The following is a 12,939-nucleotide window of genomic DNA, read 5'->3' on the forward strand; positions in this document are numbered from 1 at the left end:
GCAGAGTGACAAGAACTGTGGGAACCTGAGCTCACTCCCTCCCTCCCCAGAGAGGAATGCAGCAGAGACGGTAATGGGGTGTGCTGCAACCTATGCACCTTGGCAGAAAGGCTACCATGCAGGCCTGGAGGGATCATTGACTGACCTCAGGCTAGCAGGTCACCTTCTAAGCCCTCATGAGATCATCTATCACAAGGCATTCCTAGACCCTCCTCTGAGAAGGCTCACCCACCCTCTCCCGCCTGCCACCCTTCCCTGCTGGGCATCTTCATCACATCACAGGGCACAGCAACCTGTGCCTCGTGGGAACACCAGCCTGGGCAAGCCTTAGCTGTGCTCTGCAGGACAGGCGGGTGCCGCTGTTGGTCTAGCAGGCACTCAGAAGCAGGCGCCTGTTGTGTGAACTTGCCAAAGGGTGAATGGCTTGTCCTGAAAGAGGTGTGGGCCAGATGCCAGCAGCTCTCCTTCAGTGAGAGACTCAGAGGTCATCTAGGATCTGGCCTGGCTTGTAGGATCCCACCCCTTCTGCCATGTGGGGAGCTTTGGCAACTTCTGCCCCGAAGTGGGGTCCCCTCTCTGTGGCTGCCTCACACGGTCCCTCCAGAGCAGGCAGCTCCAAGAGCTCACACACACACGTCCCCTGCTGTGTATAAGAAATGACTGGCAGACCTGGGAACCTAGGACTATGCAGGTGGTTCCTACTGGGTGTCAGAAGCTGGGGTCATGCTAGGTGAGGCTCACAGCTTAGGTCTGCCCGGGGGCATGGCCAGTGCCAGGAAGCCTGAGCCTTGTTGTTCTCATCTGTAAAATGGTTGGAGCCTACCCACCTCAAGACAGTACCCAGGTGACATCGTACCCAGAGGAGCTGGAGGTGGGAGTGCTCAGGGGTCAGAAAACGCTCATTTATTCTTGCATTATCCCATATCCAATCACACACGTCTGCTATGTGTAGGGTGAGGGAAGGGAGGGGACATGGATCTTATGCTTGGGGACTCCTGGCGTTCGGGGCTCCATGAAGTGTCATTGTGGGCTTGGACAACCAGACGTAGAGAGCAATGGAGGGAGGAAGGGGCTAGGAACTAGTGCCGTCCCCAGCAAGCCCAATGCCTGCTCCCGAGTGATCTCAGGTCCCAGCGTGAGCATAGCCCCCATTTGCCTGCCCCCATGACAAAGATGGAAACATTTGCAGCCAGAGGAAAATGATTCGGATGGCAGGGAAAACACCCAGGGTCCCAGTGTCTATCTGGAGGACAGAGAGCGGCAGAATGTGAAGCCAGACTGAAGTAGACAAGAAAGTTCAAGATCTGGCTTCCTTATAAATCAGCTGTGTGGCCTGAGGCAAGCGACTCCACCTCTCTGAGCTGTGTCAGGGAAGGAACTGGGAGGAGAGCGTGAAGTCTGGGTGGGGAGCAGTGCTCTGTGGCTCTGATGCTAATATTGGCTGTCCACTTGACGGATCCAGCATTACCAGAGCTCCCACTCTGCACAGGCCTCGGAGAAACTTTCTGGAACTGGTAACTGAGGTGGAAGAGTCACCCCGCATGTGGGCCACACTGTCCTATGGGGTCCTCTACCAAATAAAAAGGAGAAAGTGAGCTGAGCACCAGAGTTTGTCTCTCTGCTTCCTGACTGTGGGTGTGATGTGAGCAGCTGCCTCCAGCTCCCTGCCTCCAGCTGCCTCCAGCTGCCTCCAGCTCCCTGCCTCCAGCTCCAGCTGCCTCCAGCCCCAGCTGCCTCCAGCTCCAGCTGTCTCCAGCTCCAGCTCCAGCTGCCTCCAGCTCCAGCTGTCTCCAGCTCCAGCTCCAGCTGCCTCCAGCTCCAGCTGTCTCCAGCTCCAGCTCCAGCCCCAGCTGCCTCCAGCTCCAGCTGCCTCCAGCTCCAGCTGCCTCCAGCTCCAACTGTCTCCAGCTCCAGCCCCAGCTGCCTCCAGCTCCAGCTGCCTCCAGCTCCAACTGTCTCCAGCTCCAGCCCCAGCTGCCTCCAGCTCCAGCTGCCTCCAGCTCCAGCTGCCTCCAGCCCCAGCTGTCTCCAGCTCCCTGCCTCCAGCTCCAGCTGCCTCCAGCTCCCTGCCTCCAGCTCCAGCTGTCTCCAGCTCCCTGCCTCCAGCTCCAGCTGCCTCCAGCTTGAGCCCCAGCTGCCTCCAGCTCCCTGCCTCCAGCTCTGCTCTTCCTCCTGCTGCTGCGACTTCCCCATCACCATAAACTATAAGCCGGGAAGTCAGCCTTCCCTCTTTAAGCTGCTGTTTGTCACTCTCACAGTGGCTCTTCCAGAGCTGACTTCAATGAATGACAGCCGAGGACAGTCACAGCATAGTCCTGGCAGAAAACTTGTCTGGCTGGCTCTTAGCTTCTCCTTCCCTTAATTACAGGCTGACTTGTATCCCACTCTGAAATCTTACCTCTCATACCTGTGAGTGTGACTTTATTAGAAAATGGGCTTTACTGGTGTGACTAAATAAAAGCAAGGTGACCATGGAGGTTTTGGGATCTAAGCCCAATGTTGGTGTCCTGGTAGGAGAACAGGCCAGAAGGAAGGTGGTCCCCTGCAGAGAGAGGCTGGGCTGGAATGATCTGTTGTAGCTAGCAGACACCTGCCTGCAACAGAAGTCTCTTGGGACTGCCAGAGGGAGACCAGGACACCTGCACTGTGATTTCAGATGTCGGGCCAGAATTCAAAGTAAAATGCCCGCTGTTTCCGGCCTCCTGCTTTGAGAAATTGTGTATCTCTAAGGGGTAGCCCTTGGAGGACCAGGCTATCGGTCATTCCCAAAGTCCAGAGCCATCTAGACCTGCATGGGTCAAGGCCGCCTGGGTCAAGGCTGGGGCTAGATTTGGGCCCGGGGATGCTGCCCTCTGGACCTTAGCTCACTGTATAATAACCGTAGTTCAGCTTGCAGGATGGCCTCATCTGGGACCCCAGCCTACAGCAAGGCCTCACTGTCATGTTGGCTGTGGGCCCATAGCTCCAGATGGCCAATGTGGGCCCAATTTACAGAGCAGTTAATGGATATGCAGCCTGTTGGGATATGTGTGGAGTGCCCAAAGCACCTGTAAGGATGGATCATCCCAAACTGGTCGAACCCCAAAGCCCCAGGGATCTCAGGACCAAGGCATGGAAAAAGCAGGCCTGAAGTCATACAGTGAATACAGGCCTGAAGTCATACATTGAGTGAAGTAGGGTACAGAGAATGGGCTGGGGAGGGCCACAGGGACAATAGTCAGAGTGAGCCTGGGAAGACAGAGATGCCCTACTATTGGAAAACAGGGGCACAAACCTAGGGCTGCTCAGCTCCTGTACATGTTCTTGTTAATAAAGTTTTATTAGAATATGGCTCTGCTCCTTCATCAACTGCTGCTAATGGCTATTCTCCCCTATAGCAGATTGGGAGACTCCCACACAGCCTAAGGGTTTCCTTCTCCCTCTCTCCCTCTCCCCCCCCTTTCTTTCTTTCTTTCTTTCTTTCTTTCTTTCTTTCTTTTCTTCTTTATTGGGGGCAGGGTCTCTTTATGTAGCCCTGACTGTCCTGGAACTCGCTTTGTAGACCAGGCTGGCCTCAAACTCACAGAGATCCATCTGCTTCTTGGTGGTGATGTGCATCGCCATGCCTGGCAGGTTTTCCCCTTTTGTCCCCTCTGTGGAGAAGCCTGCTGGCCTTTGCTGTAGTGCACTGCTCTTTCCTGTTCCACCTTCAGCTGTCTCAGGCCTTAGGTAAAACCTCCACCCCCATTACTGAAAAAAAGATGAGGATTAGGGTTAAGGCGGGCATCCCTGGCCACAGCCATCCACAGTGTTGACTGTGGACCAGGATTGTTGGTGTCACCCGGCCACACCGTCTCAGGCTGCCCCAAACCTGCCAGACCAGATTCACATTTAAACACTTTTATTTTGTGCATATGGATGTTTTACTTGCATGTTTGCCTGTGCAACACACACGTGCGGTCCCTGAGGTTAGAAGGTGTTGAAGCCCTGGAGTTACAGATGGCTCCGAGGTGCCAGGTGAGTGCTGGGAGCCAACCCTGAGTCTTCCACAAGAACAAGTATTCTTTACCACTCAGCCAGTTCCCCTGCCTCAGATTCACACTTTTAAACACCTAATCTCGGAAGATGTTTAGCCTGTGGATGCATGGCAAGCTAGGACAGAGTGGTGTTCATACCAGAGGGCCAGAGGCAGGCCCTCTCCACTGGGGCCAGAGGCAGGCCCTCTCCACTGGGGCCAGAGGCAGGCCCTCTCCACTGGGGACACAGGAAGGCCCTCTCCACTGGGGATACAGGAAGGTCCTCTCCACTGGGGATACAGGAAGGTCCTCTCTACTGGGGACACAGGAAGATCCTCTCCACTGGGGACACAGGAAGGTCCTCACCACTGGGGATACAGGAAGGTCCTCTCCAGCCCTCTCCACTGGGGACACAGGAAGGCCCTCTCCAGCCCTCTCCACTGGGGACACAGGAAGGTCCTCTCCAGCCCTCTCCACTGGGGACACAGGAAGGTCCTCTCCAGCCCTCTCCACTGGGGACACAGGAAGGTCCTCTCCAGCCCTCTCCACTGGGGACACAGGAAGGCCCTCTCCAGCCCTCTCCACTGGGGACACAGGAAGGTCCTCTCCAGCCCTCTCCACTGGGGACACAGGAAGGCCCTCTCCACTGGGGACACAGGAAGGCCCTTTCCACTGGGGACACAGTCAGGTCCTCTCCACTGGGGACACAGGAAGGCCCTCTCCACTGGGGACACAGGAAGGCCCTCTCCACTGGGGACACAGTCAGATCCTCTCCACTGGGGACACAGTCAGATCCTCTCCACTGGGGACACAGTCAGATCCTCTCCACTGGGGACACAGGAAGGCCCTCTCCACTGGGGACACAGTCAGATTCTCTCCACTGGGGACACAGGAAGACCCTCTCCACTGGGGACACAGGAAGACCCTCTCCGCTGGGGACACAGGAAGGCCCTCTCCACTGGGGACACAGGAAGGCCCTCTCCACTGGGGACACGCACTTGGAAAACAGAGGAAGGTGGATCTCCAAGTGCAAGGCCAACCTGGTCTACAGAGTGAGTTCCAGGACAGCCAGGGCTACAGAGAGAAACCCTGTTTCAAAAAACCAAAATAATTTTTTTCTTCTTGAGACAGGGTCCCACTAAGTTGCCCAACTTGTCTTTGGACTTGCAATCCTCCTGCCTCAGCCTCCCTAGTAGCTAGGATGATAAACCTCCCTCTCCAAGCCTAACTCCACTCTTTACAACCGTATGAGTGACGGTGATCATGTAAGTGACGGTGACCATGAGTGACGGTGACCATGTGAGTGACGGTGACCATGTGAGTGACGGTGACCATGAGTGACGGTGACCATGAGTGACGGTGACCATGAGTGACGGTGACCATGTGAGTGACGGTGACCATGAGTGACGGTGACCATGAGTGACGGTGACCATGAGTGACGGTGACCATGTGAGTGACGGTGACCATGAGTGACGGTGACCATGTGAGTGACGGTGACCATGAGTGACGGTGACCATGTGAGTGACGGTGACCATGAGTGACGGTGACCATGAGTGACGGTGACCATGTGAGTGACGGTGACCATGAGTGACGGTGACCATGAGTGACGGTGACCATGTGAGTGACGGTGACCATGAGTGACGGTGACCATGAGTGACGGTGACCATGAGTGACGGTGACCATGAGTGACGGTGACCATGTGAGTGACAGTGGATGACTGTGGGTGGCTTCCTTGTGATGGCTTCTAGCAATAGTCAACCTCACAGGATATAGACTCAGCATGTTCCTGAGGGATTTTCTACATTAGGCTGAGGTGGGGAGACCCACCTGAATGTGGGCAGCAGCATTCCCTGGGCTACACTTTCTGTTTCCTGACTGCAGACGCAGTGTGGCCGGCTGCATCATGTTCCTGCCCCCGGGCCTTCCCAACCACTGTGTCGTAAATCTGTGAGCCGAGACAAACCCTTTGCCAGGTATTGTACCCCAGCAACAAGAGAAACAATTTGTCTAGCCTACATGGTCCCTTGACTTCAGCCACGATGAGGAAGCATAACCTAACCCTTCTATCCCCACCTAAATGTGACCATGGCCATATATGGAGAAGGAGTGGGCACAGTGCCTGGGGCTGGTATGGTAGGGCCTGAGGTGTCAAGGTTGGCATCGAGGTGACAGCTGTCACTCCACAATTCCATCTGTGCTGAGCAGTTGGGAGACTCCTGGGCACCGGTCCCTTGCACCCCTACCTTGAAAGCCGTTCCTCAGGTGAGACACCAGAACAGATGGCAATGGGTGGAAGGAAGCAAGGAGACCATGAAAAGGGCTCAATCCAGCTTGTGGTGTCAGAATAGGAGCTAGAATTCTGCAGAACTCCTGAGCTCCAAGACAGACTCCTTGAGTCCCAGTGTCCCCAGAGACTCCAGGTGTGTCACAGTTTTCCTGAAGCAGTAAATTCATCTAATCCACTGCAATTTCCACTCACGTTTGCCCCTGTGGGCTCCCTGTCATGAAGAAAAAGGCCCAAGACTTAGAACAAGGGATGGGGGTGGCGCTGTATCTACCACTGCTGAGACATCCTGGGCTTCTCCAGGCATCTGAAGAACAGCCCCTAGGAACTAGAGTCGGAGCTATCTGTCCCACAAGCACAGCTCACAGAAAGGCCTGGAACCACAGCTTTGGGCTCCAGGGGTTTCTTTTGCCCCTGCCCTCAGATCTAGGATTCAGAGTCTGGGAGAAGCCACACAACTGAGATCTGTCCTACCTGAGTCATTCAGCAGGCTGAAGTTGTGAGTCAGGCTGCCTGGAAGCTGGCGATGCCCAGGATCCCAGGTGCGGGGCCAGGCTGATCAAGTACCCACGGAGAAGACTCCTGTGTAGGTCTGCCACTGTCCCCAGCCGGAGCTCTGTGGCTAAGGCCTGGCTGCAGTTCTGGGTGAGGTGCAGGTCACGCTGTGCAAACCGCTGTCCTCTGTCTCCTCGTGCTTATCCTGCAGGAAGAAGCTCGGCATGACTGAGTCAGTGGGAACCTTAACAGAACAGTCGGGGAGGGGAGGGCAGAATACTGGGTGGGCAGTTACTAGATCTGTGGTACTGTGAGGCCAACACTAGTGGAGTGGACGGTAGTACACCAGCCTCTACCAGGATGCTCTAGGCCACACGATTAAGACTAAAACCCAAGTGGCTGGACACACCTGTGAAGGGTTTTTCTTAATTAGATCATTTGAAGTGGGAAGGCCCACCTTTCACCTGGGCCACACATCTGCTGGCAGCCCTTATAAGGACACGGAGAAGGAAGCTTTTGCTCACTGCCTACTTGCCATCACTCTAGATGGCAAGCCCATTTCTTCACTTCATTAGAGCCTACTTCTTCAGGATAGCCTCATGGACTGAACAACTACTGGATTCTTAGCCCTTCTGTTGGTAGACAGCCATTGTTGGGCTAGCTGGACCGCAGCCTGTAAGCCACTCCAATAACTCTCATATATATCTATATATATTTATATAGATATGAATATATATTCATTCTGTCAACTCTGTCCCTCTTGAGAACCTGACTGATACAGCATTGCTCAGCTCTCCCCTTCTCTGGATGTCATCTTCTGCTTTAGCACCCGCCTGAGGCTCAGGACAAGGCCCCACAGGCTGAGGACCCAGCCTCGCCATCTCCCCTCAGATGTCCTGAGGAGCAGCTGTGCTGGGCCCGGATCCCGCAGCACCTTGGAAAACAGCGGTACCCTAGGAGGAAGGCATGGGGACTTAGTCTTCTGCAGGCTCAGATGTATGAACACTTGGTCCCCAGCAGGTGGCGCTGTGGAGCCTTTGGGAGGCGGAGCCTTGGTAGAGAAGTGGGTCATTGAGGGGTTACCCCACTTCCTGCCCACTCCCTGCTGCCTCATCCACCAAGCCATTAGCAAGCAGCTTCATACTCCTTCCACAGCTTCGGGCTGCTCACTCTGTGGTGTGAACTGCACCCTCAACCTCTTTGAGCCAAAATAGCTACCTGTTATAACCAGCTGTTTGTTCCAGGAAACGTAACAAACACAGAGATGGTAAATGGACCCCAAGAGGCATTCCTGAAAGTCCCCAGGGAGAGTCATTGCAGGGCTGCTCTATCAGGGCTTCATGCAAAGGGAGACAGGGAAGCTGGGCACCCAGACCACACAAGCTCTGAAGTCAGGCAAGCCTGGGTTCAAACACCAGGGCCGCCTCTCTCAACTGTGTGCCCTCGACAGGGAGACCTCTCTGGCGGCCCAGGAGGGAATCAGAAGGAAATATTAACCCAGATAGTTACACAGAAGGCCAGCTCCCTGAGCTCCTTTCAAGGGACTCTTACCACTTCCCCCAGTAAGAGACAAACAAGGCAGGCCTTGGGACGTGGGTTTTGATGGATAAAAGAACTGGAGGAGAGGCCGTGACTCCATGACCCCTGTCCCCAGCTGGCACAGGTCTGGCTGAGTGTTGGGTCAGATGGGAACAGATTGTGCAAAGGCTACCAGCAAACACTGCAGTGGTTCCGTCCTTCGACCTACTGCTTCAGCGTTGTTACAGGTCAATCTTAATGACGCACTGCCCCGAGCATACACAGTCTGCCAGGTGCCTTATCAGCCCCCTCACCGGAGCCTGTGAGAGCTAACCATGCCAGGATTCCCCCCACCCAGTGAGGGAACTGAGGCAAGTGGCAATGATTGGCCTGGAGCTCATGCTTACACTTAGGTTTCTACTTGTGTTTACAGTGCTGGTTCTGTGAGGGTTTCCAGCTAAATGGACTTGGGACTGTCTGAGCTGGCTCCTGGCGCTCTACTCACCGTCCAGCCCTCTACTGAGATCTTCCAGGTCCTGACCTAGAAAAGCTCTGCCGTGGTGACAAATGACAGAAGTGCACTCATGTTTAACAATCCTGCCTCAAATCAGTGTGGTGACCACACCTTTAATCCCAGCACTTGGGAGGCAGAAGCAGGTGGACCTATGAGGCCAGCCTGGTCTACAGAGTGAATTCCAGACATTCAAATTAATAATCATAATAATCTGCCTCAAGTTTTATTTTAGCTTAACTTTAAATTTTTATGTGCATTGGTATAACAGTGTCAGAGTCTCTGGAACTGGATTTTCAGACAGTTGTGAGCTGCCATGTGGGTGCTGGGAATTGAACCCGGGTCCTCTGGAAGAGCAGTCGGTGCTCTTAACCGCTAAGCCATCTCACCAGCCCCCTGCCTCATCATTTTATAGGTGAGGATAAGGATATAATCAGACAAATGGCTGAACAGCTGGAGGCTGGAGGTCCTGGGCACCAGAGGAAGGAAAAGCAGTACTTGGCCCAACCCAGCCCCCAGCCCCAGGTTCTCAACAACCTGGTATCCTGGGAATTCCAGTGAATAGTCAGAGAGGAGAGTGGGAGGCAGTGGGCAGTCCCTGGGACTGTCTTGTGACTTGTTTTCTTCTTTTAGGAAAGATATCAGTTGAGACAGGGTCTCTCTCTGTGGCCCTGCCTGGACTCAAAGTCACAATCCTCCTGCTTCAGTTCCCAGAGCATATGAGTAAAGGTGTACGTGACGAGCTCACGCCGCCCTCCTGTCCTTACAGAGCCTTCTTGCCAAGACCACCACACCAGAACTGATCCAGGTGGTCTCAAGAATCAGGGGCCTGTGGGGATGGCTTCTCCCAAGCAGGACACTAGCCTTGGTCCTAAAGCTTTTTCAAGGCACTCAGGGGCTGTTACCTTGCTGGGGTGACTATGGAGGACAGTTGTAGCTGAAGGACTCTGGGGGTGCTGAGGGCGCCTGATGGAGGGAGACCCTCATGTTCCAGCCCCAGTGGCTCCTCCTTGTGCTGCTTGCTTGTGTCCACCCCCAGCAGAAGCAACTCATGGCTAGACACACACACACACAGTGACACATCCACTCTGCCTCTCTTGTGACACACTGTGGCAGCCTGCACCTGTAAGGCAGAGAGGGCAGGAAGCTGTATGTGATAAAGGGTTAGCAGAAGCCAGGGCAAGCATTGGCGAGCACGGCCTCTCTCTAGCCCAGGCAACCCCAAAGGCTCCCTGATGACAAATAGGAGAAACCAGGTCACCATCCCCAACCCCAGCTCCGAATCCGAATCCTAGCTGATCCTCAGCTCCAGAGCTCGCGTCAGCATTCACGTTCACGCCAGCAGAGGAAGCAGCAGAGGGCACCTAAGGTGGTATATGCCTGTCATCCCAGCATTTAGGAGGTTGAGGCAGGAGGGTCATAAGTTTGAAGACCCCTAGGCTACAAAGGAGGACCTAGCCTCAAAAAGAGAGACAGCCAGGTGGAGAGAAAGAAGGAGAACTTGAACTCCCATGTGTGGCTGAGACCAAGAATTTCCAGGGGGGCCTCCTGATTGCCTCCAGCTCCCCAGGGACCCGGCAGACCCCCAGACTGCCTCCTGCTCCCCAGGGGCCCGGCAGCCTGTACGGTTCCAGACCAGGCAGTGTGGCAAAACTTGGTTCTTTAGCCAGGTATGGTGACACACACCTCTAACCCCAGCACCTAAGGCATGAGATAGGAGGATTACTTATTTCAATTCAGCCTGGACTATATACCAAGACCCTTCCTTAGAAGTGGGGAGGATGCCTAAAGTGGGTTTGGTGGTGCATGCCTATAATCCCAGCACTCTGGCAGCAGAGGCAAGAGGATCCAGAGTTCAAGGCAGGCCATCTTGTGCTACATAGTAAGCTCAAGGCTAGTCTAGGCTTACTATGTAGCACACACACAGACACACACGCACACACACATGCATACACACACAAGCATGCTTGCATATACATACACACACACGCACACACGAGGAAGGAAAGGAGAGAGGGGGCAATGTCCATTCTGAACACACAACTCAGAATGTCCCTCTGTTCTCTGCCCCCATCCGTACCCACCCTCAGCCCATGTGAGTGTAGAGGGCCCTAATGAATGGTTCTGAATGGAAGACTGCCCACTCAAGTTGCCTCTGCTGGGCCTAAAGCGCCACACTCCTGAACACACAGCAGCTATGGGCACCCCCATTTTCCAGCTAGCAAAACCGAGGCAGGACAGGGTGAAGTGTTGACCCCAAGGCCACGAAGCTGTTAAGCTGGTGTTGGGATGCTCCTAGCTCCCTGCGAGTTGCCCCTGCCTCCTGCTGGACCCTGACCATGAATCCCGCACTGTGCTCCTGGCTCTCTGACCATTACCTTACCTGAACCTCACACTGCTCTGCTGGGTTGGTGATGCCACTCCATTTCCCAGCTGGTAAAACTGAGGCTCAGAGGCCTTAAGTGATTTACCTTAGGTCACATAGCCAGTGAGCACAGTGCTAGGAACTGAACTGTAATAAGCTGGGCACCCACTGGCTTCAGAGTTCCTTGGAATTGGAGACCAGTCTGAGACACCCAGGCCTCCGTGGTGTTAGAATACAAATGGCCCTCATAGACGCTCACATTCAAATGTTTGGCTCACAGGGAGGGGTCTGTTGGGAGGTGTGGCCTTGTTGGAGGAAGCGTGTCACTGTGGAGGCGGGCTTTGAGGTCTCATGCTCAGGCTACGCTCAGTGCGGTAAACAGTCTTCACTTCTGCTGCCTGTGGATCTAGTGTGGGACTCTCAGCTCCTCTCCAGCACTGTGTCTGCCTGCATGCCACCATGCTTCCCGCCATGGCGATAATGGACTAAACCTCTGAAACTGTAAGCCCCAATTAATGTTTTCCTTTATAAGAGTTGCTGTGGTCATGGTGTCTCTCTCTTGACAGCAACAACACCCTAAGACACCACCCATCACCTAGCAGAGGCTGGCATAAGGCAGACACACGGAGCGCACAGGGGATGAATGAATGCAGAAACACACCGCCACCAGCCACTCTTGGGGTTAATGATTTCCTCCAAGATGCACAGCCAAACTACATTTCCCAGCTTTCCCCACACCAGGTGGGATTTCCTATGAGTTCTGGCCAGGAATGGGGGCCAGGGTGAGGGTGCTACTGAAAGGCCTGGCGGTGCGGGTGTGGACGGGGCCGCTCTGGGCCGCGGTGAGGGTGTGGACGGGGCCGCTCTGGGCCGCGGTGAGGGTGTGGACGGGGCCGCTCTGGGCCGCGGTGAGGGTGTGGACGGGGCCGCTCTGGGCCGCGGTGAGGGTGTGGACGGGGCCGCTCTGGGCCGCGGTGCGGGTGTGGACGGGGCCGCTCTGGGCCGCGGTGCGGGTGTGGACGGGGCCGCTCTGGGCCGCGGTGCGGGTGTGGACGGGGCCGCTCTGTGTGTGTGTGTGGTCCGAGAATGAGCCGTCCTGATATGGTCAGGAGACCACCAGTGCATCCCACCTCAACAAGGACTGGGATTCTGGCTCCCCGGCCACCTTGTCACCCTCTTATCTCCCCACCACCTCATGTGTGGCCCCTTTTCTGGATGTGGTGGTCGGAATACCTGGTTTCCTGTTGGTGGCTGTTTAGGAAGGATTAGGAGGTGTGTCCTTTGTTAGGGGTGGGAGAAGTTAAAGTTTAAAACCTCCCTAATAGGCCCTGTCTGCTTCCTGCTTGAGGATCAGGTGGGCCATGCCTTTGCTTCACCTTCATGGACTCTAACCTCTGAACCTGCAAGCCAAATTAAATGCTTTCTTTTATAAAGTTCCTTGGTCATGGTGCTTTGCCACAGCAATAGAAACCCTAACTAAGAGACTGACTGTTTTATTTTTTGGAAAAAGGACCTACGTAGATCAGTCTGGCTCCAAACTCCAGTAACTGAGCTCTACATAACCAAGGATGGCCTTGAACCCCTGACCCTACTATGGAACTGCAAGCATATACAGTTACGCTGTGCTGGGGATGGATCCCAGGGCTTCATGTACACCAGGCAAGTGTTCTGCCTCCTGAGCCGCAGCCCTGGTCTCCTGCAGTGGATTAGTAAGACCCCTTTCCCTCACGCCTGGGCAGAGGCCCGCCTGGGATGCGGTGCTACACTGAAG

At 54.8% G+C, this 12,939-nt stretch overlaps 1 protein-coding gene across 1 annotated transcript in view; it reads right to left on the reverse strand.

Moving 5' to 3' along the window:
- Window positions 1–12,939, reverse strand: part of LOC121464013 — an 89,766-nt gene that overhangs the window by 27,199 nt on the left and 49,628 nt on the right. The window contains 9 exon segments of the mRNA XM_041676605.1: window positions 2,869–3,015; window positions 6,851–6,931; window positions 6,934–6,979; window positions 7,604–7,727; window positions 9,709–9,766; window positions 9,769–9,820; window positions 9,822–9,926; window positions 11,187–11,245; window positions 11,964–12,196. Coding sequence (XP_041532539.1) covers window positions 2,869–3,015; window positions 6,851–6,931; window positions 6,934–6,979; window positions 7,604–7,727; window positions 9,709–9,766; window positions 9,769–9,820; window positions 9,822–9,926; window positions 11,187–11,245; window positions 11,964–12,196 — 905 coding nt within the window.

Source organism: Microtus oregoni, unplaced genomic scaffold (genome assembly GCF_018167655.1).
Source record: "Microtus oregoni isolate MIOR12 unplaced genomic scaffold, Mior012 000027F_ref0000203, whole genome shotgun sequence".
NCBI lineage: Eukaryota > Metazoa > Chordata > Mammalia > Rodentia > Cricetidae > Microtus > Microtus oregoni.